The sequence below is a fragment of the Chrysemys picta genome, chromosome 14 (genome assembly GCF_011386835.1).
Source record: "Chrysemys picta bellii isolate R12L10 chromosome 14, ASM1138683v2, whole genome shotgun sequence".
Classification (NCBI taxonomy): Eukaryota; Metazoa; Chordata; order Testudines; family Emydidae; genus Chrysemys; species Chrysemys picta.
Window position 1 is genome coordinate 6913432 of NC_088804.1, and position 27228 is coordinate 6940659.

At 48.2% G+C, this 27228-nt stretch overlaps 1 protein-coding gene across 1 annotated transcript; it reads left to right on the plus strand.

Moving 5' to 3' along the window:
* The first annotated feature begins 444 nt into the window (after positions 1–444).
* On the plus strand, positions 445–27218 carry LOC122173926 (cyclic nucleotide-gated cation channel beta-1-like). The gene is made up of 12 exons (XM_065567565.1): positions 445–781; positions 1864–1921; positions 2752–2821; positions 3578–3707; positions 3834–3873; positions 5158–5245; positions 8839–8920; positions 14121–14163; positions 15266–15416; positions 15822–15897; positions 22091–22127; positions 25077–27218. Exons 1-12 carry the CDS (start codon positions 647–649, stop codon positions 25091–25093), a joined length of 927 nt encoding a protein of 308 aa, XP_065423637.1. The 5' UTR covers positions 445–646; the 3' UTR covers positions 25094–27218.
* Positions 27219–27228: the final 10 nt, after the last annotated feature.

Genomic DNA, 27228 nt, shown 5'->3' on the forward strand with positions numbered 1-27228 from the left:
ATTGGCTCCTGTGTTCAATGGGGAGCCGGTGCGGAGGGTGGCATAACAGGGCGTTGTGTTCCCAGTGACCTGTGTTGCTGCGCGGGTGGGTTGCTGTGTTCTGAACCAAGCTGGGGCTTCCTCGGGGCATGGGCTTCCTTCCTGGAGAGAAGGAATTGCAGTAGCCTATCTTAGATGAGGCCAGGGCTGCATTCGGTAGGATGAGGCGCATTCACTTGGACACCACAGCTGGTAGTGAGCATTTCTTGCTGCTGTAGCTACTTGGGTGTCCAAGGGCAGTGCAGGGCCTAGTAGGATCCCAAGTCTGCGAGCTGATTTCACAATCTGAGGGCAAATGCCTTTTCTGGAAGGGATTATTATGGAGGATGAGAGCTCATCAAGTCACTTCTCCCTTCCCACTAGCATCGCTTCAGTCTTCAGCTTCACCCAGCTGCTCTTCTCCAGGTGCTGGTTTCAGAGAGGCAGTCAGACAGCTTGGGGATGGCGCTGACATCAAGGAGAAGCAAAGCTGGCTGTTATCTGCCTCCTGCTGACATTTCAACCCGTGCTGTGTCTCCCACTAGCTCGCCTGGCGGTTTCATGTCTTCACCAATGGGCCTTTCTAGAAAGAAGTAAAGATACAAACCTCCCCTCTGCAGGTGACAGGATGCTTGGCTGGATCGAGAGAGTGGTGCCTCACCCTCCTGGGACCCCTCACCAGCCACCCCTAGTGGAGAACGGAGACAAAAACGCAGATCCCAGGGTGATAACTGTCGCACCCAGGCCTGGAGAGGCAGAGCAGGTGAGAAGGGAGCAACCAGGGGAGATGGGGGAGCTAAGGGGCTGGCCACTGCTGGGCTGGGCGGACTACCCATCTGCTCACTTGTTAGATAGAGGGCGGGGTTACGTGTCAAACCACAACCAAACAGATGTTGTCGATGAGACTCTTCCTGGACACTGGCCGAAGCCGGGGAGTGCGGGTTAGAAAAGAAGTGTCTTGGCCAACAGTGTGAGTGAGGCTTGCACAGCGCATGTAGGCTGACAGGCAGCAAGTGTGAAAAATCGGGACGGGGGTGGGGGGTAATAGGAGCCTATATAAGAAAAAGCCCCAAATATCGGGACTGACCCTATAAAATCGGGACATCTGGTCACCCTAAGCACATGCCAGCAGCCCAATACACGACTCTAGCTGGAGCTTTCGTTCTCTTGTTTTCATGAGCAGTTTTCCAGGCACTGTTTGAAATTGCTACACCTTTGGGTACGTCTATACTTACCTCCAGGTTCGGCGGTAGCAATCGATCTTCTGGGATCGATTTATTGCGTCTTGTCTAGACGCGATAAATTGATCCCGGAAGTGCTTGCTGTCGACACCGGTACTCCTGCTCCACGAGAGGAGTACGCGGAGTAGATGCGGGAGCCTGCCTGCCGCGTGTGGACCCACGGTAAGTACCTTGTAGTTCGAACTAAGATACTTCGACTTCAGCTACGTTATTCACGTAGCTGAAGTTGCGTATCTTAGTTTGAACTGGGGGGTTAGTGTGGACCAGCCCTTTGTGTTAGTTCATGAGAACCAGGAAGTGAAATGGACTAGAAACAAAGGTCCCGATTCTCCAGTTGGAAGCGCGTGAGCAGACACTCACGCCCATTAACTTACATGCCTAAGTGATTCCGAATGCAGTATATGGATCCATCTGTAAACAGAGATGAAATGGGACCAGTCTATAGTCATTGTCCAGACTGTGGGAACTGTAGAAAAGGAGGGTGAAGTCATTGAGATTTTAATTCAGGTTTGATAAGCCCAGGTCAATTTAGGAGTACAGGGATGGAAGTTGTAATGTCACTTTTCACCTGAAATCTTTCCTTTAATGTTTTAATCCCTAAAAGCTGCCAAAAGGAAACTCCACAGGTCCAGGAAAATCTTCCAACTGCCGTCAGACCGAGGGTGAGTTCCTGCAAACAACGTTCCTGCAAAATCTAAACTTCATAAATGAAAATAGCAAGAGCGTATGGTAGGTCTCCAGAGCATGGCCACTCAGCCAGCTTGGGAAGGGCTCTGGGGTCAGCTATGGCTACTCATCTGTCTCCCCTGCTGGAAGCCAGACATTCGGAGTGGGTTTCACCACGTAGCAGAGTCTACTAAGCAGCGAGCATGGTCCCATGACAGGACTCAGTGTTTGCTCCCTTTACGCCAGCTCAGCTGAGACTTGCCTGGGAGACACCAGCTCTAAATCAGAGCTTCCTCCATGTCATGCCGGTACAGTTGTGCTAGGATTTCTCAGCCAGCCGTCACTCTTGCACATACATTGTTCACCACTGCCCAGATACACTCAGCCTTTCAGCCCATGCCTCTAGCCCACGCCACACCCTCTGGGCGGTGTCTCTGGTAGCCAATCACCACCTTCTCCTCATCCATTTTTCCTCAGTCGTAGAGGTGTACAACAGCATGTTTGCGGTGTGGCTCCCCCACAGCCTTCACAGTGCTGTCACCGCATCGCCAGGCAGTGGAGAAGCCTGTGCCGATGTTAACATGGATCTGCACACGCAAAGCTTTGTCAGGGTGCATGAGAGCGGGTTTCACATCGCCGCTGGTGTTACCTGCTAGAATCTGGCATCTCTGCACAGCAAGAAAAACCAAAGAGATGGCGATTTGAAAGTGTATTTAAAAATGTCTCGAAAGCAAACAGTCTGGCTTGCGCTAAGAAGATATAGCTATTTAGGCCCCCGGTGGTCATTCTAACAAGTGTTTTTTATTTATTTTTTGCTTTCATTTAGGGGCAGGGAAGAAAGTGACATTCATCACAACCCAGGAGCCAGGCCCATCCTCAGTGTCTTCAGCTGACAGGTGTCTTCCTCTTTTTCTCTCCCTTTCTCTTTCTCTCTCACACTCATGGCAGCGAGGAGTTAGGGTTGGAAATACCAGCTGAGAGAGGACTTTGAACCAATATGAATTCTGACTTCAGATAGAAAGCCGGGCTTTAGAGAGCTGCTAGACATCCGGCTCTGGGGTGGATCTGTGTGGAGAAGGAAACTTCTGCATCCTGATCTCCCCAATTACATACCAAAAGGAGCTTGGTTGCCTCCATGGCATCTCCCTGGTCTCATGGGGTCCCCTCCACTGAGGTCCTCTTGTGGGCAGGGAGTGGAGAAAGGGGATGCTGAGGAGGAATGGGCAGGCCAGGGGCAGGGCCAACGGAGCATTATCATCTATCCAGCTCTGTGGAACTTACTAAGGAAAGGTGACAGCCTGAGGCGGCATTATCTTTTCCCCAGAGTCCCCTCAGCACTGGGGATCTCCTTTTTAAGGCTGGGGTCTCTGGGCCTTGGGGGAGTCTGTTGGCATGGCTCCATTGGGCTGGCTGGGAGTTGGAGATGGACTGATGGGGACACATTGCTGGAGCAGAGCTCTCAGTGACTGGCCCGATCGCCTACAGATTCCACAGGGTCCACAAGGTTCCTAGAGGATTCTGTGATCTGCTGCATGGAGGAGGGGAAACCCACTTCTTTGTGGGGGAATCTCCACAAGGGAAAGCGTATGAGATAAACTGTCCCCTGCGGTTTGATTAGCTTGGCAGACCCTAGCCGGTCCGTTCTCTTGCAGTGCTGGAAGGGGTGTACTTTCATGGCTATCTCAGGAGCTGGGAAAGGTAGTCCCTCAGCCAGCCCAGAATCCAGGGATGCTGCAGACCGTTGGGAAGAGCTTTGAGACCAGTTTGGACTTCCCTGACCAGGTATGTACCAGAACCAGATCGATGGGCTCACTCAGTAACGGCGTTTGATTTTCATGCCATAGTTCCCCTATTGTGAGCAGCATGTTAGCCAGTGGCTTTAATCAGTGTTTTGTGTGTTCTCTTCAGACTGAAGTCCAGAGCATAAAGGAAGATGATGACCTACTAGGTACAATTTTTACTAATGATAGAATATTAATACTTAGCTTTTATATAGCACTTTTCATCAGTAGCGCTCAAAGAACTGTACAAAGGAGTTCAAGAGCATTATCCATGTTTGACAGATGGGGAAACCGAGGCATGGAGCAGGGAAGTGACTTGCCCAAGGTCACCCATCGAGCTAGTGGCAGAGCCAGGATAGAACTAACATCTCCTGAGTCTCAGTCCACTGCTTTAGCCACTCGGCCACTCTGCTTAAAGGTGGCTGCAGGTGCAAAACGGTGAAATATCCTCTTCTGTCATCATAGGCTCACCATGCACTGCAGCAACTCACCCGTCCTGCCGGTTGGCCGCGCTCAGGAGGGAGCATGTCACCTGCTGCTCTTTAGGGGCTCGGAGGGATTATACTGTATCCCCAGCATGCTCCAGTGTATCTTGTCTTGCCCACCCCACGCGTGACTCCTCCGGAACTGAGAACTCCAAGCAGCTCCGAGCGATGAGCCCCAGCTGTCAGGGTGTCTGTGTGTGTGTGAGAGAGATCCTGACTGAAATGGGCTGTGCACGCCCTCAGCTCCCTGTACATATACCCGATACTGAGCTCTCTAGTAATGAGAGCTGCAGGGATGGCCCTGAGCACAAGTAACTCACCGCCTGATCTCCTTCAGCAGCAAGACCGGCAGGGAAAGTGAAATCGCGATGAGCGATGGGACTGGGAGAAGATTCCCCATTCTTTTGAGGGCCTCACGGCACTTTCCCTGCTTGATGCCCCTGTCTTGGTTCACACAGATTGGAAAACCAGTCTTGGGGCAACAGGGAGCAGGCCTGAAGTTACTTAGGTTGTAATTTGGGGGCAGGGACGGTCTTTCTGTTCTGTTTGTACAGTGCCTAGCACCATGCAGCCTAGACGCTACAGTAATACAAATAATATAGACCAGCTGCTGGGAAGAGCCAGGCTGTACAGTCCTTCGAAGTCTCCATTGTCCCCCGTCAGCTTGTATTGTTCATTAAACCAGCCCATTGGGATTGATGCCAGGTCTGAGCAATGCTGGGCTCATAGAGTTTCGGGCCAGAAGGGACAGCAGGTCACCTAGTCTGATCTCCTGTATATCACAGGTCACCAACACCACCTGCAGAGCAAACCCAATGCCTGATTGGGTGGTTGTGGGTTAATCAGCTGTGGCTGAAGCCTACAAGGGTCCTTTGCAATGGTGGATTTTGCATAGTTCCCATTGTTTGTTTCAGCAGAGCTGGTTAGCTGTCCTGATGCTGTCTTTTTATTACTTTCCCCCTCAAGAGATAACCACCCTTGCTCCAGATGAAGAGGAGCTTCAGGAGCATAGCGAGTTGCATTCCAGCTCAGATAATAATGCCTCAGAAAAAGGGTAAGTTCCCTTAAGCCCCCCGAAAGCTGTGTAGCATGGATTCAGTCACTTTCCTCTTCTATTTCATGCACACGAGGTTCTCCGTTGAAGCTCTAATCTGATAGCCACCCAGAGGGGGTTGCCACGTTCCCTCTTGACTCGCAGCCAGATTGGGTTGAATATGCTCACAACTGCTGTGCTGCTGGGGAGACTGGGGTAGTGCGTTGCTCTGAAGGATAATGGAGATGGTGTACGGGAAAAATCAACCCTTTTATTCATTGGACTGAAAACTGCAGGTGTCTTTCCCTCTTGCGCTAAGGGAAGATGGGCCTTCCAGATTGGCTTGAGTGCCCAGGATTGAATGAATATGAAGGCTGGATTTCTCTTCACATCCCATGAAAGGGGAATCTCTGTAGGGCAATGCTGGCATCATGATTGCCACCGGGAGTCTGTCTCCAGAGTGGTGACGCAGATTTGTTTAAAATCCACTTCTCAAAATCTTGTCATGGTGTCTTGCCTCCGGCGCCTGTGACTCGCTGTGGCCTTCTGGTCTGATAGACTTTGTCGCGGACAGTGTCATTCTGTTCTAACCCTGCTGGTCCCCGGCTGTAGGGTTCATGCAGCTCTGCATTTTGCTCAGTGAATAAAATGAGGTACAAGTAGAGAGCAGAGCCCCAGGACAGACAGGGTGCCACCGGAGAACCAATGCCAGTCTCATCCTGGAGGAGGCAAAAGCAATGCCCAGTATTTCTCTTTAGTTTGATTAGCGGCGCGGGAGAGAGAGAGATGGATGCCCCACACTGCCCATGTAGTTTCATTAAAAAGTAGGTCTAGGATTTCCCCAGAGACACCTAAGACAGCGAGGCACTTAAACCCCATTCAACAGGAGGGCACCCAAGTCCCTCAGGCTACTTTGCAGATGCCAGCACATCGCACGTCTGATCCTTCCAGCTCATGGTGACTTTAATCTGGCAACCCAGATAAGTTTAGTGATTTGCTCAAGATCACACACCATGACAAGATTTTGAGGAGAAGTGGATTTTTAGACAAATCTGCATCACCACTCTGGAGACAGACTCCCGGTAGCAACCCTGATGCCAGCATTGCCCTACAGAGATTCCCCTTTTATGGGATGTGAAGAGAAATCCAGTCTCCATATTTGTTCAATCCTGGGCACTCAAGCCAATATGGAAGGCCCACCTTCCCTTAGCGCAAGAGGGAAAGACCCCTGCAGTTTTCAGTCCAATGAATAAAAAGGGTTGATTTTTCCCACACGCCATCTCCATTATCCTTCAGAGCAACGCACTACCCCAATCTCCCCAGCAGCACAGCCGTCGTGAGCATTTGTTCAAGATCTGTCAGTGGCAGGGCTGGGGGTAGAACTGTCTGATTCCCTGGTGTGGACCCCTGATCTAATTGTGGAGGGTCTATAGGGTAGGGTAAAATATAATCTGCCTGCTATGTCTGCTCATAGAAATAATAATGGAACAAGCAGTATTGAAGCGGTAACAGCAAGCAGGGAGCACACGTAACTGGGTTCCTAGGCTTTGCTAGAGTAAAAGAGCCCGGTGTAAAAAGCTTGATTTTAGTCAGCCACGGGCTGAATTTTAAGTGAAGTCAATGCAGGCCTGAGGAACCCTAGGTCACGAATGATACCTTCTTATTAGATGTCACAAACAAGTGACCATAGAAGCACAGGTACACAGCAAGTTGCCCAAGTAAGAGGGAGTTTGTGGGATTTTCTCCAATGTCTTGTACCGTAGTAACTAGGTAGTTAAACCACAGTGATGCATGTGGTCTATGAAGAGATGGATTGACTCATATTGGTTAGGTCAGTGATCGGAAGTATAATTATGGACACCCAGATTACCACGTATGGTTAATGGGCAGGGGTTAACTTTATTATAGTCACGGAAGAAGTGGGCTGTAGCCCACAAAAGCTTATGCTCTAATAAATTTGTTAGTCTCTAAGGTGCCACAAGTACTCCTCTTCTTTTTGCGGATACAGTCTGTATCTCAGTGGTTACATAAAGAATAGGTATAAAAGACGTGACTTAGTTCCCTAAATTTTGGGTGCATTGGATTCTCGAGATGGTGTAACTGAATCAGGACCAACACTCTGATGTGCACCACTGACTGGTCCTCCCATCTTTGTTTCTAACGTCTCCAAAGGTTGCAAGTACGCACAATGCAAGACTGTATGTATGAACAATGTAGGAAACACTTCACTGTAGTTATCTGATTCATAGATTTATGTATATTAATTTTTCTGTGACTTCAGTTATATTTGTCGGTATTAACTAAATCTCAGAGAGTTGCTGTGTGCTTCACCAGTTTCATCTTTTTAATTACCTATAAGTAGCCCCCAGAATAAAGAACCTGTTGTTTGTGACAAGTACATGTTGCACCCCAATAAGCAATTTTATAATTGCAATAATCAGCCTGGCTACACTGGACAACACTCGCTCCATGTTTTTCTGAATCCCAGCCACACACCCGCACACTTGGCTCTGCAAAACTGGATTGGAAATGTTATGAGAGCAGGTGTTTGCATAGTATTTTGGTACTTCCCCTTCCAGTCTAACTCAAGTTTGGGAAACACGGAGATGCAGACAGTGATGATGAAGCTAACTGCACTCGTCTGAATTGCCAGAAAAGGCTCGGACATTTTGATTTTGCATGAGGTTTTTGTGATGGGGCTTATTTTACAAAGTCAGCTTGCCTGGTTACTAGTATTTCTGATGGCTTTGGTTGGGATTTATTGGTAGACCAGGGTGAGAATTCTGCCTTCTGCCCCTTCTCAGCTCTACCCTGTCTCAGGTAATTCATCAGAGCCTGATTCACCCTTCTGTCTGTCATGCCAATTTCACTTACTCTATGTATAAAATTGCACATAAGTCTCTGTTATATTGATCCCCAGCTATTCTCTGTATGTATTTAACACTGAGAGGGATTTAGGGTCCCTTGCTTGGGGGTACGTGGTCTGGAAAGCAATGAAACAGCTGAGTTCTGGTGTGGAGAGGTCTGACCAGATGAGCTAATCTAGCCGAGGGGGCTCTGTGGTTCTCTCTGCCTGCTGCAAAGTATTGCTGCACAGTGACTGCCTGTGTTAATGGGGTGAAATTCTCTGGCCTCTGATGTGCAGGAGGTCCAACTAGAATGATCTAATGGCCCCTTCTTGCCTTAAACTCCGTGAATCCGTGTTGCCATTCAGGAAAAGGGGGTGATTTGGGGGTGAACCATGTCTGACCATTGGTCCTGTGAACGATGGAGATCTGCTGGCCAAAACACCCACAGAGAAGGGATATAGAGGTTGGCAGATGCCAGTAGCACCTGGAGGAGAGTGCCTTGTGGAGATGCTTCAGGTCTCTCTTCTGTGCCCCGACTCTGGGTTTGAGGGAGGTGGGGGGAGAGATTCTGTCCTTTCCCCAGCCTCTGCAAAAAACCTGATTATTTGGGCTTTGCACAGCAGCCGAGGACTTGGCCCTTAGCTGTCAAGAGCAATCTTCCAAGGCCCGGAGGAGAGAACAGGAGAGGAGAGGCGAATGGATCTGCTCCAGCTCTAGTGAGCGTAGAAGGAGAACTGCCTAACTGTGGGTGATCTCTCTCTGCAGGACCGGCAGCAGGGTGATTAGCTGGCTGGTGCAGGGGTTTGGGAAAATGATCCCACAGCCGGAAAACATGAAGAAGCTTGAGGTGAGTGCAGCAAAGACAAAGAAGAGATGTAGTCACTGCAGCACAAGAGAAGCACCAACACATGTCATGAGCGCACACATCCCAGTGTGTAAGGACGAGTCCTACTTTTCCATAGGTTTACAGGTACACCCACACACACCCACACACGCACGCAATGGCTCCCCTCAACCCTTCCCCCACCACAGGTCCATGCAGGATGGTCACTAGCCCCCTCCTTTTCTGACATTACTGAAACACAGAGGAGGAAGATGGAAGGACTAGGGACTACCGTTGTCTGAGGCCCCTTGTAATTACAGAAGTTTGCCCACCTGATCTTAATGAACATTCTATGCTCAGTGACAAGCAAGGAAGGCCCTGGCAGTATGGCCGTGGGGAAAATTGCTGCCCAGGGCCAGATTTGATGCAGGCAAAACTCCCCATGGGAGCAGAAATCCGTGTTGTTAAGCATCTGCTCCATGCACTCATCCGGCTGCTCCCAATGCCCTCATGACGGTTGTTGTTTTTTCTGGAATCCCCACAAGGTGGAATCTACCAGCGCCTATGGAGAATTCCAAAGACCGATCAACCTCAGAAGAAAAGAACGCCGGCATTGTCGATTTCCCCTGTAACGACTTAGTTCAAACAGATCTTTATTCCAGTCTGTGTGATCCTTTTTGGGTACTTATGCACTATAATAAGATGATATGATCTCCAGACCGTATAGCAGTGGTCCCCAAACTTTTGAGGGTTGCGCCCCCCCCTTACCCCTCTTCATGCCCCCCGCCTCCCTCGGAGCTGGGCCAGGAGCAGGGCTGCAGCTTCGGTGGGGGGCATGTGCCCCACAGTTTGGGGTCCTCTGCTGTATAGGCTCAAGCACTTCAGCCTATGTTGTCATAGGAAGACCCCCTGATGATGATGACGACAATAATACCTAGCACATCTCATCAGAAGATCTCAAAGCACGTTCCAAAGAAGGTCAGCATCATTGCCCCCATTTTGCATATGGGGAAACTGAGGCACAGATAGATCAAGTGAGTTGACTAAGGTCATCCAGCAGGCCAGTGGTAGAGCTGGAAATAGAGTGCAGGGCTCCTGACTCCCAGTCCAGTGCTCTATCCGCTAGGCCATTAATGTTGATCTTTTGATCAGTTTAGTAACTTCTTTGTATTGTCTCCAGGATTTGTAAAGTTACTTAAAATAATTTTCTTGAGACCCCTCCCCTCCTTTGCCCAATGATGTTGTTTTAAGACATTGGGATAACAGGGACTGCTCAAATTGTAGCATGGGACAGTTCCCTGGATTGCTCTGCCAGACAACTGTGTCATCAAGAGATGGTGTAGTCCGTGCATGGTACTCCGTGCACACACAGACATGTCCACAAGTCCTCTGACCCCCAAGAGTGATGGTAGCCTCTCAACCTCAAGTACACTCCACCCTCAGCTTTCCCACGGTGACTCATTCTTAACATGATTTTGCAATTTGGGGAAAGCTGCTTTCTACAGGGGTTGTTACTTATTGAACCATCTTTTCCTAAAGCGGTACCTAAGGCTTGGTCTACACTAACCCCCCAAATCGATTTAAGGTACGCAACTTCAGCTACGTGAATAACATAGCTGAAGTTCGAAGTACCTTAGTTCGATCTTACCTCGGTCCACACGCGGCAGGCAGGCTCCCCCGTCGACTCCGCGGTACTCCTCTCGTCTAGCTGGAGTACCGCAGTCGACGGCGAGCACTTCCGGGTTTGACTTATCGCGTCCAGACAAAACGCGATAAGTCGAACCCAGAAGTTTGATTGCCAGCCGCCGAACTAGCGGCTGGGTATAGACGTACCCTTAGTTTCATGCTACTGAAAAGTGAGGTCTGGGAAACATGCCTTGCATGTGGACACTTATGGAGTTCAGTCTCATTAGTTTTCCAAGAGAAGGTTAAGAAGCGTCTGGATCTCGGTTTGTAAGTAGCTGCATGGGGAAAATGCATCTCATATTAGGAGGACCTTTAAATGAGCAAGTAAAAGAATAGCCAGACCCAATGGCTGGAAATGAAGTTAGAAAAATTCCAACTGGAAATAAGCTACAACTTTTTAATAGGGGATAATTAACCATTGGGACAGCTAGACATGGCATGTGGCAAAATGCACCATCGCTTGGAGCCCTTCCATCCAGACGGGATCTCATTCTGAAAGATACTGCAGCTCGGCTACAAGTTATTGGGCTCTACAGAAGGGCAGTGCTGTTCCCTGCACAGCAGGAATGCCTGGATGGAATTTTCTGGTCTGTGTTCTGCCACGAGCTCAGACAAGAGGAGCTTAGTGGCTCCTTCTGGCCTTCTCTGCAAGGTCTCCCTTTAACGGCACTGGAGACTGGAGTCCTCTGCTTGTCTCCAGAACAGTGCAATATAAGTAGCAGATATGCCAGTCTCCAATCCTGAAGCCAAGGGACTGCTTCTAGGAGAGAGAGGGGAATTCAGTCTTTGGAGCTCATTCAATCTGTGATCTTTCTGTTGAGACTGTCAACAAAGGGGCCATTAGAGAGACAAGGTGGGTGAGGGGATATCTTTTATTGGACCAACTTCTGCTTTCGAGTTTACACGAAGCTCTTCTTCAGATCTGGGAAACGTACTCAGAGCTTCACAGCTAAATACAAGGTGGAACAGATTGTTTAGCACCAGGAGTTAACACATTTCAAGGAACCACTCATGGTGAAGTGGCCCATTAACACCCCTCCAGTCATAGCGCAGGTCTTCACTACAGGGGGGGGTCGATTTAAGATACGCAAATTCAGCTACGCGAATAGCGTAGCTGAATTCGACCTATCGGAGCCGACTTACCCCGCTGTGGGAACGGCAGCAAAATCGACCTCCGCGGCTCCCCGTCGACGGCGCTTATTCCCACCTCTGCTGGTGGAGTAAGAGCGTCGATTCGGGGATCGATTGTTGCGTCCCGACGAGACGCGATAATTCGATCCCCGAGAGATCGATTTCTACCCGCCGATTCAGGCGGGTAGTGTAGACCTAGCCATAGTCACCATCCAGGCTATAACAATGCTGCAGACAAGAAAGGGGCCAGTTAGTACCACTTGTGATATGGACACTTTTCCCCCTAGCACTGGACTGAGCGCCACCAGCCCATTTCGTATGAGCCACTAGACAGCTGTCAGGTGATACTGGCTTCCAGTTACTATTGATTTGGTCCATATGTGAACTCATGGACTAGGGGTGAAAATCTCCATTAGCAACTCCTTGTGTCACTCCAGCCTCCATTATGCTAATTTTCAGAATTGCTGAAGCAAGCATATTATTCACCTTGACTGGAGTGCCATATATGTTGGGTGAAGGGTGAGCTCTCAAAATAAAGATTCCATTTCACCAGTCTCTAGAAATGAAAAATGGGAAGATAAATATAGTTATCATAAAGTGCAACAGCAGGATTGTCTCATACATACTGTTTTCCATGAGGAATCTATCGGGCTTAATACACATACGTTGACTTTCTAACAGCTCAGCCATTGTAAATGCTGCTACGGCTGTCTCTGGGCTGGCCCTCGCTAGAAAATTAGGTTGTATACGAACATGAGCTTGAGGAAGCATGTTAACTAACACGCTATTAAAACAATTTGGAGTCAGTGCAGACAGAGACAAGCTGTGTTTAACATTGTGTCAGCTGGTTGTGGTTAGCCCTAGGTTCCAGCAGGTGTTACTCACAATGTTAAGTATCGTGGTTCCTGTAACCTGGACGACTTAATGGTGTTCAACATTCTGTTTGGTAGCACAACTCCTCAAGGGCATGGTTTGACATGACTTAATTTTCTAGTGAAGACCATCCCATATGGAAATTTTCCTCCACCCTGCTTGTTTTCCAGTTTTACAAATTAAACAGTAAAACTCTGCATTAAAAGAGCACCTAGCATCTGACCCATACAGATGAAGGTTGGGACATTCGGAGTTAAACAGCTAAAAGCAGCAGAAGACTTAAGTGTGGTGATACAGTGTGGTTTGTACAGGGACACACGGTCCTGCAAACCACCCTGTTCTTGGGTAATCTGCGGTCAGTTAAGGACAGTGACAGTTGTAGTTCTGACCTTCCAGTAATAATGACTGTAATGATAGTCTGAAATACCCAAGCAGAGGAAATCATCCGGGCTAATTCTGAATGGAGTTGTACCTCAAGAAGAGATCTCTTGTGAAGAAAATGAACCCATTTTTCTTTGATACTTTATCTGATCCACCTGAGGGTATTTTCCGGCTTGTTTTTATGCCTGCCCAGCCTATTCAGGACCAAACATTGACCTGAAAGGTGTGTGGGGGGGAATTATTTTCAGCATACAAACAAGCTTGAGGATCAAAAATAAACAGATTTCTATTGAAAGGCAGAATTCTCTTGTGAAAGCATCTTTAGCCCAAGCAGGGCATGTTAACTTCAAAGTGAGCAAGAAACACTGCCCTGTAGGTCAGGTCAGTGAAAGACCAAAGGGAAAAGCATTCTCCTTATTTTCCTGCCCTCGCTCTATTTAGGCACAAACCCCTCGGGAGGAAAAACAGATGATTTTCCATTGAGAGCATCGAGAAAAGAAAACAAACAACTTTTTATTTTATACCCAGCAGGTGACAGCCTGATTCTGCTCCCAGTTACATCGGTGTATGTAGGAATCACTCCACTGATATCATTACATGGAATGAATTACATGGGTGTAAAACCTGTGTGAGATCAGAATCAGCCCTGTGAATCTGGACTGAAATATTCCTACTGGTGCTACCACTAATTCCCCTAGTGTAGACAGCACCTAAGTCTGTCTAAGCTTAGCTCTCAAGTACACAGAAAGTTTAGTTTTAATTGCTCCTTAGGATCTGCAGGGTGTTACAGTCTTCAGTGATTGCTTTTTAAAATTTAAACTCAATTAACAAAAAAAGATAGTGGAATCAATTTCCAACATTTATTTCCCCCAGAGGGGTATTGATACTGGGAGGTGTAACATGGCAAAGTAGAACGGAGTTGTCAGGTTAGCCAGAGTTGTACATTTGCCTGGGAAGTAGCAGGAGCCAATCAAATCACGCCTTCATTTCTGTCCATTTTATAAGTGCTGGTCACTGTTTGTCTGCCGGGCGGCTCTGCTGTCAGGCCAAGGCATGCGAAGATGAATGCTGATGGGGTGTTGCTATTAGCTGCATCGTCACTTTAATTCAGATGTCGGCATGTCAGTCTATTCCATATGTGTTTGTATGGCAGGATGTAGAGGAGGGGAAATCTGAAGCGGCAGCCGTAAGAGAAGGTGAGTGACTTTTGCTGGGGTGAATGGGGTGCCTGACTGTAGAACTTTCAGGAATGGAAACGTCATAGTCTGCTAAGATCTTATTTCACTGGTTTTCCTCAGTATCCTGGTTTCATACTTGGCGTTGCAGGCAGTGAAAGGAAGTCGATTACTTGTACTTGTGCTGTCTAGGGCCTGGTGCTGTCAAACACGGGTGCATATGGCTGTCCTATGCTGATTAATGGGCTAGTACCCATCCGAGCACTCCTGGGAAATTGGTACTGGTTAGTACTCATCCTAGTTCTCGTAGAAATCCTGGACGGATACATTGATAGCAGAGCAAAGATATCTGGGGCGTTCTTTGCTGTCAATGTTTATAAATCTAGATTAAAAGGGCGAGTCTTATCCCTTAGCGCTCCACAGCACCTCAGTTTTCATTTCACCCTCTGAAACATCCCCGTGTTGCGCTTGAAAGTGTTGACTTTAGACTCTGCGCTGTATTCATTTTTGAGCACAAACCAAACAATCGGAAACCAGCGACTGACAATACAGAATGACGCTTCCCCTCCACCCGTTCTTCTGCTGATGAGGGTTTTACCAGAGTTTAGAGTTCAAAATGTGGGTGATCATTTGGGATGATGCAGATACGTGACTGAGAGCGGTGCTGATGCTGGTGTTTTGGTTGTCAGATTGTAAATGCCTCAGCGCAGCAACTGTCTTTTAGTTGTGGGTTTGTCCAGTGGCTAGCATAACAGGGCCCTGATCCGTGATTTGGGCCCCGGGTGCCACTACAATACAAATCAACAAGCATCACTATGAGCAGGTGGCAGCTCTAACCTCATTGACAAGTCCTACGACATGAAGCTCTCCCTTGTGCAGAGGGCTGGCATAGGCTGTGAGCGCAATATCTAAATCCCACTTATGCCCTCAAAATAGACCTAGTTCTGACCTTGGGCTGGGTGCTCAGCTGCGGTAGATGGACATAGCTCCAGTGATGTTCGTTGGATCTGGCCCTCTGCACAAGGGTGGATTTCACCTACATGGCTTATGCCTTAAAGGCCTTCACTGTTTAAAATGAAACTCACAGTGTCACTTCTCTCTCGCTGTGAACAATCTCAAGCAGAAAGTAAAGCGAGTCAGACAAGGACAGCACTAAAGGGAAGCTCTCAAGCAAGTCACAGCGTATCAGGAACCTCACAGCCGGCATCTACAGACGGCCTGTCGGGACTTGGTGCCTCTCTCTTTCCTCAGACGCTAGGTGGCGACGGTGGCAGGTAGTGCAGTGTGAATCCTTCCGAAATGTTCCACTGTTGCATTGGGACGGTCCTTGGTTTCTTAGATAATTGGGTTCCCTAATACTTTGATCTGCTGGCCTTTCCATTGCTGCCCTGTGTGCATCCCCCTGTCTTTGCCTGGTGGAACATTCATTCTAATGGAGGGAACCCAAGAACATGTCGAGTGTGTCTAACCACCTCTGGCACCTTATCATTAATTGATTGATTGAATTAATTGGTGCAGAACAATACGCAGAGGGTGGACACAGATATAGGGTAAATTCGCTTCTTGCATTGCAGGCCCTTTGTGGTGCTAAGTCTGCCCTGGCTCAAGTGCATGCAAACCCCACCGATGAAGAAAGCAAGGGCTGTAAGAGGAGTTTAACAGGAGTTTCTGATTGGCAGGGTGTTCAAGTGGTTTGTTCAGGGAATGGAGAAGGTGATTCCACAGCCTCTGGCCAGAGGGAAGCAAGATGCTCAGGTACGTGGTTATGGGGGGATGATAAAGAGCCTAAACTAACGATTGGGGATCAGTGGGGCTCTCCCATGATGATGCGTTAACATTGGGCTGGCAAGGTGGGGTCTCTTCTGCACAAGTCACATCGATACCCGCAGAGGTAAAATACTATGGCAGGATGTTATAGAAGTTAGGATAATTCTATGACCACTAGCAACATTCTGATGTAATACGGAGATATACCTATCTCACAGAACTGGAAGGGACCTTGAAAGGTCATTGAGTCCAGCCCCCTGCCTTCACTAGCAAGACCAAGTACTGATTTTTGCCCCAGATCCCTAAGTGGCCCCCTCAAAGATTGAACTCATAACCCTGGGCTTAGCAGGCCAATGCTCAAACCACTGAGCTATCCCTCTCCCCCACATGTTATCATGTAGTGTTGGGGGGACACAAAGCCCTGCACCCCCGGCTTCCTGCGATTCACTATGACTCTCAGCCAGCCAGTAAAGCAGAAGGTTTATTTATGTGGCGGTCCCAGGCGGAGCGGATAAAGCACACGACCAATGTGGTTGCAAGCTGAATCCGAATTCTGTTTATTGCAAGCTTTCTTTTATAGTTTTTCTCTACATTACATAACACAATTAGGCTATAATAACACATCTACGGATTGGACAAGAAGGAGAATCATGTGTTTATCACATGTATAGCCCCACACCGATTGGTTCAACCGTTCCTTACATAAGGCCATGATTTATTACCTTGTTTACCTCATCTTATATAATCCCTAGACCACCAGGGGGTCTTACATAAGGCCATGATCATCTTATATGATCCTAGACCACCAGGGGGCCTTACATAAGGCCATGATTTGTTTACCTCATCTTATATAATCCCTAGACCACCAGGGGGGCCTTACATAAGGCCATGATTTGTTTACCTGGCAAGTGTCCCATCGTGACCCTTACCTCCTCATGGAACTTTCCATTAGTTTGGTGTAGGGATGATACATCCCCACACCTCCCCCCTTTTTCTTAAATAAGGAAACGTAATATTACGTAAATGCCCACGAAAACCATTGGGGTGTAAATAAGGATAGCCAATAAGACATGTTCTAAAGGGATCCGATGGGGTGGCCATGGACAAGCAAAAAGGGCTTCTTGGCCAGTCTGGTTCGCCCAGGTGACCCAAACATTTTGTCGTGGGTTAACAAAAGGTACAGAGTTTGGACATACAAAGACCCCTGCTCCTATAATAAGGAGTCCGAACAAATAGAAGTACAGCGTTATTAGGTGTTTAGGCTGTGACAAACAACAACTGCAGGTCCGGTGCCGCAGGGTCGTCCTCCGGCTTCTGCGTGGCGGCATCCAGTGGCTGGTGCATGGACACGTTATTCCGTCCAGTGCACCCAATCGCGCAGCCCCACAAACCACAACGAGGACAGGGGGTAGCTACATCATTCGCCGGAGGGATCTTATCCGGTGGCCTATTCCGCAACTGCTCACCCTGCCCCGGGAACTCCGCCCGGAACTCTGGGGTACAAAAAGCCGGGCTGGTTCAGGGCTCGCAATGTGTGGGACTGCGGGGGATGGCTCTCACCGGCCAAATGGGACAACTGATTCAGCATGTCCTGTAGCTGAAGGCCCTGTTTGTACATTCCCGCGTTTCTGCCCCCATTTCAACAAACGGGACAACGCGTCAGAGGGAAGCTTCTCTCCCCGCTTTTTAGCGATGCGTAATAAAAAATCATGCACCGTCTCCTCCTCTGCAGACAAAGCAGAGCCCATTTTAATAAAAGCAGCCGCTCACCTGTGAGCTCACGAACGTCTCTCTTGGACGACCAGGAGCCGGTATCCTCCTGTACCTCCTACCGCGGCTGCCACCTCCGCCTTTTCTCACCGAACGCTTCAGTCGGCTGTGAGCTCACGAACGTCTCTCTCGGACGACCAGGAGCCGGTATCCTCCGGTACCTCCTGCCGCGGCTGCCACCTCCGCCTTTTCTCACCGAACGCTTCAGTCGGCTGTGAGCTCACGAACGTCTCTCTCGGACGACCAGGAGCCGGTATCCTCCGGTACCTCCTGCCGCGGCTGCCACCTCCGCCTTTTCTTACCGAACACTTTAGTCGGCTGTGAGCTCACGAACGTCTCTCTCGGACGACCAGGAGCCGGTATCCTCCGGTACCTCCTGCCGCGGCTGCCACCTCCGCCTTTTGTCACCGAACGCTTCAGTCGGCTGTGAGCTCACGAACGTCTCTCTCGGACGACCAGGAGCCGGTATCCTCCGGTACCTCCTGCTGCGGCTGCCACCTCCTCCTTTTCTTCACCGAACGCTTCAGTTTTTGGTCGTGCTCCAGTTGACACTGAGCTTGGCAAACCATCTAAATCTTGGTAGCCTGCCCTCTTATTTCCACAGATTCCCTTTCTTTGATGATCTTTGTGAAGAAGGCCTGTTTCCACCTTAACAGGGCACGGCTGTTTGCGCTTTTTGGTAGAAGGAGTCCTGGAAGGAGAAGAACCAGCACTGAGAGCCTCTTTAATATCTAAATTTAATTGTTCCAGTTTCTTCATGAGAGATGACATAGAGTCTGACCACTCAGATCCTTTTTCTGGTTGGATCTGCTTTCTCTTTGCTTAGCTTTTGAGACAACACCTGTTGGGTCTACTGTTTGAGAACATTGATCCCTGCTCCACTGGCGGCTGTGTCTAGTATGATCTCTGCTAGCTCACTCTGGGCAAAGTCCTGGCTGCCTTGATGTCCAAGCCGAATCACGTCGGGGTCACCATTTGTGGCGGTCCCAGGCGGAGCGGATAAAGCACACGACCAATGTGGTTGCAAGCTGAATCCGAATTCTGTTTATTGCAAGCTTTCTTTTATAGTTTTTCTCTACATTACATAACACAATTAGGCTATAATAACACATCTACGGATTGGACAAGAAGGAGAATCATGTGTTTATCACATGTATAGCCCCACACCGATTGGTTCAACCGTTCCTTACATAAGGCCATGATTTATTACCTTGTTTACCTCATCTTATATAATCCCTAGACCACCAGGGGGTCTTACATAAGGCCATGATCATCTTATATGATCCTAGACCACCAGGGGGCCTTACATAAGGCCATGATTTGTTTACCTCATCTTATATAATCCCTAGACCACCAGGGGGGCCTTACATAAGGCCATGATTTGTTTACCTGGCAAGTGTCCCATCGTGACCCTTACCTCCTCATGGAACTTTCCATTAGTTTGGTGTAGGGATGATACATCCCCACATATTTAGACGACAGGAACACAGTCCAAGACAGGTCTTGCAGGCACAAACAACAGGACCCCATCAGTTAGGTCCATCTTGGGGTCCCAGGGCACCCCAGCCCCCTTGGGAGGTCAGAGCCCCATCTGCCTCCCAGCCATGTCACCAGCCAGCCCTGAACTCTCTCTCTAGCCTTTGTTCAGTTTCCCAGGCAAAGGTGTCACCTGGCCTCTAACCCCTTCCTGGGTTCTCATGTTACATGCTCAGGTATTCTCCCTTGGCCACTCTCCCATCCCCCAATGCAGACCATCCTAGCCACACTCCCCTGTCAGCATTCAAAGACCACAGTAAGAACAGTCCCAGTTCGTCACACATGTACAATGTGACATTTCATAACATGGTCACCTGCAGGGATGAGGAGCAAATATTCCCACACCCCCATGCGCAGTGTTTCCAAATTGTGCATGATAGCTCGGCTTTCCCCCCCTTCCTCTAAAACAGTGGTCCCCAACCTTTTCCGTGTGGCGGGCTCCAGACCGAGGACCGTGGCTGCTGGACAAGCAGCCGCCGAGAAGCGGCAACATCAAGAAGCGTCGCCGCCGAAATGCCGCCGAAAAGCAGCGTCATCAAGAGGTGCCGCCGCCGAAATTATAGTAAATTTTCGACGGCAACGCTTCTTGACGTTGCTGCTTCTCGGCGGCATTTCAGCGGCTGCTTGTCTGGCGGCCAGTAGGCGGGCGCACATAGATGCCCCAGCGGGTACCATGGAGCCTGCGGGCACCGCGTTGGGGACCCCTGCTCTAAAACCTCAGGTGTTGGTCACTGCTGAAGGAAGGTTGCTGAACTAGCTAGACCAATGGTCTGATCTGGTCTGGCAGCTCCTCTCATGTTCCCATATCACCAGCACTTGAAAGGTCTGATCCTGCTCCCACTGAAATCAATGAAGATCAAGAACATAAGAACGGCCAGACTGGGTCAGACCAAAGGTCCATCTAGCCCAGTATCCTGTCTGCCGACAGTGGCCAATGCCAGGTGCCCCAGAAGGAGTGAACCTAACAGGTAATGATCAAGTGATCTCTCTCCTGCCGTCCATCTCCACCCTCTGACAAATAGAGGCTAGGGACACCATCAAGTATAAAGTAAGGAAGAACTTACAGGGACTTAAAATGAAATTCCTCCTTTCATTACTTCAGAGCCAAATAACCAACCAGGCCAGCCCTGGAAGTTCTTCCTCCAAGCAAGCCAAGTGGCCCATGCGTGTTCCAGAGGCAGTGACCGGGTTAAAAAAACAAACCCAACCCATTTTTACTACTGAATTGGATTCCATTAGCTATAAGCCAGGGACTGGTCAGCACAGCAAAGCACATCCATACTTTGCAACATCTAGTAATCCCCACCCCGTGTCCTTTTTCCAAGCGCCAACATGTTCAGCAGGGCTCCCCTCTATTCTACTGACTTGCTGTGAAAAGGCCACATGTTCAATCTGTTCTGGGAGGTTCCCCACAGGTACTTCTCAGGGTTTCTGTAGCACCCCCTGCTCTCCAGCTCAGATGTGTCGTGCAGGACTTCACCATTATTTCTGTTAATATTTAAATGCATTGTACAGCAGTCATATCCTCCAGGACTCCCTTCGGGCTGCGTTATGTTCACCATTGAGTGAGTTTAGAGTAGGGCGACCAGATGAAAGGAAGAAAATATTGGGACTCATGGGGGTCGCCGGCGGAGCAAAAACAAACAAAAGCGGAGTGCCGCGAAATATCGGGACAAATTGTGTCCCGCCCAAACATCGGACGGGACGCGGGACAAACGCCTAAATATCGGGACAGTCCCAATTTTATCAGGACATCTGGTCACCCTAGTTTAGAGGGACAATAGCTTCCAGAGCTCAAGGGAACACAGCTCCTGCTAGGTACGGCCTGTACTCTCCTGGACATCCCAGCAGCTCTGATGCCGATGCAGAGGGCGTGTGGAACCCTAGTACACGCTGGTGTAACTGTGAGCAGGATCTGGCCCAATATTTGTTTTCCATTTTGGTCCAAGGAAGCTAGAGTCTGCGGCCTGATGTTCTGTGCCTGGATCTGAGCAGAGCAGGTGAAAGATTCCATGCTTCTGTCATTGCTCTGACCCCTTTACCCTCCCCAGCCAGACCTCTCAGCCAGCCGGGGAAGAGCCGTCCCACTCTTTGCTTAGGCCTTAAAAGAGATCCCCACACCGCATTGTTTGCCTTGATAAATTGGGCTGATTTTTAAGGACGGTGCTGTGGTGGTTGATCTAAATCTGGCAATATTGGCTGTCCTCTGCCTTAGAGAAGGAGGACCTGTTAAGGGGCTAGCGCTGGAGACTGCAGCAAAACCTGCGTGGTTAAGTTATCTGTGCCAGTACTTAGCAATCTTGCCCAGACCAAGCCGTAATAATAAAATGTACGAACTGTGGGCCAAGGTCTTTCAGTTGCTCCACAGCAACCTCACTGAGAGAGGAATTTGGCCCTCTCTTGTCAAGTATCGGAATAACTCACTTTGCCAGACATTGACATGCAATCACCTCTGGGGTGAGTCAACAGCTGTTTAACAGCACACAACAGTAGTATAGAGAAATTTAACTAGAAGAGTAGAAAAATACTAATACTAAATATCTAACAGAAATTGCCTGGGGAATTCAGATAGGTAGAATGGACACATTTGGCCAGGACGCTGGGATTGACCCTGACAGTCTTACAAAAAGTGCAATAATATTTTTAACAGCCACAGATAGGACCTTGGTTTTATATTTCATTCAAAAGGCTTTTAACAGCACAGCATCACTTTCTGGGGTACTGGTTCGGGCTTGACTCAAAAGGGAAGGGTGCCATCTACTGAATTGCCAGAGGGGAAGAGTGTTCATGCCGAGAGAGAGAGAGTGAGAGAGAGACTATAGTCAAAAATAGTTGACAATAATTAATATTTTACTGTTTCCTTTTTTCTTCATAGACTGCAGAAGTTGCAACCTTGTGCCCCGTGGAAGAGAGTAAGTAACCAAGTTTCATTTGACAAGTATTATTGGCCTTTAGTGATGAAAACTGATTCAGAAAGAGGGTTTGCAGCTTCGGTATAGAGACATCCCAGTTCTGAAAGTATTTAGAGAAGCTGTGGGAACAATATTGTTAAAATGTCAATGTTGCATTTTTGAGTTGGTTTTGACCTGCAGTACATTCTTGGTCAGTTTCAATCTCTGCAGAGTAGATTTGGGATGCTTGTTTGATTCTCAGAGCCTTTTCTTTGGTCTGGATCATGGTGTGAAAGACAGTCCTATTCTGGGGATTCATTCTCCAAATATGAAGAACATCCCAAACTGGGGAGTGAGTCTGTCTGTCACTGTCAGATGCTCTTTAGGCAGAATTTATGTGAGACATTTTGAGGTGCACCCTTGGGCTATGCCAGAGGACATTTTGCAGGCCTTTGGAGGTGGTTGGAATTTGGATCAAATATATGTTCTAAACCCCTCCAAAGCTGCCTCTTGAAGTTAACACATGAGCCTAGACCTGATGCTCGTCTACTGTATGTCCTTGGGGCTTCAGGGCCCTAGAAGGAAAATCCCTCTGCACGGGTATGGCGAAAGTAACTCTTGCCATAGTTGACACATTTGGGCCCCTAGTGAGGCAGACACGTAGGGCACTTTGCCCCAGCTACTACCCTCTCCCACCATTGAATTGTGCAGCACAACTTTGTAGTTAAAAAATGCGATGATCTCTGCCTTGGCTAAGTACAGATCATCCTGCATTATGAAACCAGGCTATGATGTTGTGTGATTATGTCAACTATTCGTTACGTGGCAAAACTGAAGCATGGCATACAGGAAAATGCAACACTGTTTGTCATAGTTGATTAGTTGTCATCGTTGACAGTTGGGTTGATTTTTTTTAACGAGCTTCCATGTTGGAGAGCTGGGGTGTTTCCCCAAATTGGGAATTTGGGGTAATAAGGCAGGAGTTGGATCTCCTCCTCTCCATGAAATCTGGATTCCTCTGCCCAGTTTAGTGTTGCAATGTATGGCTGTTATACTTTTGTGGCTCTTATATTCAGCAAGTGAAACAGGGTATGCAAGTAACAGCAGGATATATTTGTTAGCGTGGAATATATGGCTACCACCATCTCAGCTTCATTTAAAACTCAGAGGATTTTGCGGGACTCCTGAGAGTGTTTTTCTTTGTGGGCTTTTATAAAAATCTCTATTCTAGGCTTTCCTGAAAGAGGACATAAAATAAAAGGGGGTGGAACAGAACAAAGGGGGCTGCCAGTCATGAGAAATCCCCTAGTTACCACCTTAGCTGGAACGAACAAGGATTGTAACAGGGGAAAGAATTGGGCCCAGAATAGGAAGGAATCTAGTCTGTGAAAGAAGCTTATTGGAACATCTCTGAGGGTGAGATTTCAGTTTCTTAATGTATTAGGCTTAGACTTGCATGTTTTGTTTTATTTTGCTTGGTAACTTACTTTGTTCTGTCTGTTATTACTTGGAACCACTTAAATCCTACTTTTTATACTTAATAAAATCACTTTTTTATTAATTGACCCAGAGTAAGTGATTAATACCTGGGGGAGCAAACAGCTGTGCATATCTCTCTATCAGTGTTATAGAGGGCGGACAATTTATGAGTTTACCCTGTATAAGCTTTAGACAGAGTAAAACGGATTTATTTGCGGTTTGGATCCCATTGGGAGCTGGGTGTCTGGGTGCTGGAGACAGGTAACTTGCTGAGCTGTTTTCAGTTAAGTCTGCAGCTTTGGGGGCGTTTCAGACCCTGGGGCTGTGTTGCAGCAGGCTAGCATGTCTGGCTCAACAAGACAGGGTTCTGAAGTCCCAAACTGGCAGAGAAAACAAGCTCAGAGTTAATTTCAGCACATCAGGTGACAGTCCCAAGGGGCTCTGTGACCGAACCCATCACACCTACCTTCAGGGTGAAATTCACTAGGCTGATACTCCACTTAAGTCCCTCTGAAGCCCTATTTTAAGTGGGATTTAAGTGGAGTAGCAGCCCCGTGCTAGCTGTGTACCGGGTAGAATTTCACCCTCCATGCATGACTGGTGTTGTCAGATGTTTGGCTGCGTGCATGTTCTCCCGTGTGCTGTCCCAGCTCTGCGCAGACAGCTGGCACAGCAGACCTCGAGCGAACCACCCAATACATCCACAGACTCGGTTCATAGCGAAGGCACTTGGTCAGGTTTATTGCTGACGAAGCATGGTGCTAATGCCCTAGCTCAGTGGTTACAGGTACACTAACACATGTATGCCCGTGACAATGGACCGGCTTAGTTAGTGGCAGGACTTTCCACTATCCCCTAGGCCAGACAAAGACACTCCCTCTGAGATACATCTTTATACAGCAATACAAACAAGTTACATATCATCCTTGATGTATCAGGGTGCCAATCTCCAACGTATTAGGGCGCCACCCATTGCCTTGTACCTGTAGGTGCGATCAAAACACCTCTATTCATCATGCTGTCATCCTGACCTTATCCTTAACATGGGTCAGCATATTCCTGTTATCTTTGGGAAATGTGTTTATCGGGGTGTTCTGGTACCACCCTTCTGGAATGTGCTTGCATGAGTGTTTTGTGCCTAGCGCCTCTTAGGAATATATGTTTTTGCAATATCAATCCTATGCTTGCCAAATTCTGTGAGCAGGGCCTGCCTCTTGCTCACAACTTAACTTTGCTTCATATCAGCAAGGTTTTAACTACCTTAGCCCAGGCCTCAGGCCTCATACCAGGCCTCTAATATAAGGCCTTATGTTTCAGGCCCTCCTCTTACTACAACTGGTTTAAGTGAAATCTCTGATTTGGTGTGTTGTGGCCTTTTAAATCGTTTTATGCGCCAAATGCAGGCAGTGACTGGATAGAATGACGGATCTGCTCCCAATCCAAACAGCCAGCACCTGTATTAATGTCCTCCTTCTTCTCCTTTTGTTTCAGGGGGGGAAGGGGCTTAGGGCCTCTGAAACAAATGGAAAATGAAGACCTTGGAGAACCTCCCTTGCCCAAAATAAAGCGAAACCAGCCTGAAGAGAAAACACGACTGGGGGTAGAAAAAAAGAAAAGAAAAGAAAAGAAATATCTGCAAGTTGTTTACTAATTACCCCCCACTTCCTCAGACTAGACCATGAAGAAAACCAGAGGCTCAACTAGTTCAATTGCACCATTGTCAATGAGGAAATACAGCTGCCTGCCCCTGCAGAGTGAGACCTAATGCCCCCCTCGCAGGGTTTAGACACGCGACTGACTGCCTCTTTGGTGCGGGGAGAGGAGTTCTTCCTTTCCTTTTCTGCTCCTACAGACAATCCGACTCTGATCACCACTGATAATCATTCTTTTCCTGCTTTCACTTGGCATTGACTGGTCTGTAAAACTCAGAGGTGGAGCTGTGGGCGCTTCAGAACGTGGCTGGGAATAATGGCCGTGAGGCTGTACAAATACTGCATGTGAGCATTGAAATAGGTCCCTCATGCACCCTTCCAAAAAGAGAGCTTCCTATTTTTCCCTCTCCCGTCACTTCTGAAACCATAAAATGGTTTCATGAAAAGCCACGACATACCAAATGTTTCACACTGAGAACGCCCGCTGCAACCTGCTCACTTCTTTGAATTGAGTTCTCTTTCACAAAGACTTAGCTTGATTCAATAATTGCTTTTAACTTCTCACTGGAGACTCGTATTCTCTCTCTTCCACTACAGGGCGGTTCTGCTTTTAGCAAGTGGGGGTGGTGGGGTCTGACCCAGAATAGCAAATGTTATCAGGTGAAATTCGTGGCACATAGAATCACAGAAGATTAGGGTTGGAAGAGACCTCAGGAGGTCATCTAGTCCAATCCCCTGCTCAAAGCAGGATCAATTCCCAACTAAATCATCCCAGCCAGAACTTAGTCAAGCCTGACCTTAAAAACCTCTAAGGAAGGAGATTCCACCACCTCCCTAGGTAACCCATTCCAGTGCTTCACCATCCTCCTAGTGAAATAGTGTTTCCTAATATCCAACCTAGACGTCCCTCACTGCAACTTGAGACCATTGCTTCTTGTTCTGTCATCTGCCACCACTGAGAAGAGCTGAGCTCAATCCTCTTTGGAACCACCCTTCAGGTAGTTGAAGGCTGCTATCAAATTCCCCCTCACTCTTCTCTTCTGCAGACTAAACAAGCCCAGTTCCCTCAGCCTCTCCTCGTAAGTCATGTGCCACATCCCTCTGACCATTTTCGTTGCCCTCCGCTGGACTCTCTCCAATTTGTCCACATCCCTTCTGTAGTTGGGGGGACCAAAACTGGACGCAGTACTCCAGATGTGGCCTCACCAGTGCCGAATAGAGGGGAATAATCACTCCCCTTGATCTACTGGCAATGCTCCTACTAATGCAGCCCAATATGCCTTTAGCCTTCTTGGCAACAAGGGCTCACTGTTGACTCATATCCAGCTTCTTGTCCACTGTAACTCCCAGTTTTCTGCAGAACTGCTACTTAGCCAGTCGGTCCCCAGCCTGTAGCGGTGCATGGGATTCTTTCGTCCTATTCCTGGTGCTGGCCTTCTTCGCAAGGGTGAACTTAATCCAGCCTCAGTAATTGCTGACTTTTCCCTAGACGATGTCACTTTTCAGATCTAGTGTGTTGAAAAACGTCAGGGTGACTCCCTACAGTGAAATTATTGCAAGAGGGGCCGTTGTATGAAAATCTCCAGTATGCACACATAGCGCATTCTGGGCTGGCTTGTCAAAAACCATTGGATGCCTCCTTTTCATGCCAACCTGTTGTTCCTCGATAGTTTCCTTTACAAGATAGGCAGCCTTAACGAGGAGTTACTGTCCACACAACCAAAATAACATATCCTAGCTGTGTTTTTATAATGTGCCCGTCTGGTAGCTGAGTGCTCTGTGTTGCCCTGGTTTCATACACGCTCTAAAAACAAGAGCCGACATTAGTAGAAAAGTGTCTTTCTTCTTCTTTGTGTTTTCATAATTGTATTTCTGTAAAAAAATAAGATAAAGACAAAGTGAAATGTGTGGTGTTAGCACGATGTCGGGTAGTGTATTACTGAGTGCACATGTGATGGAATAAAAATGGATCCTAATTGTCCTTTTTCTAT

Bases quoted from the DNA above. Each gene is read 5' to 3' on its own strand.
- LOC122173926 (XM_065567565.1), top strand. From the start codon at position 647: ATGCTTGGCTGGATCGAGAGAGTGGTGCCTCACCCTCCTGGGACCCCT. The intron at 3,708-3,833 runs GTATGTACCAGA...TGTTCTCTTCAG, and splicing joins GTTTGGACTTCCCTGACCAG to ACTGAAGTCCAGAGCATAAA. The intron at 3,874-5,157 runs GTACAATTTTTA...TTCCCCCTCAAG, and splicing joins GGAAGATGATGACCTACTAG to AGATAACCACCCTTGCTCCA.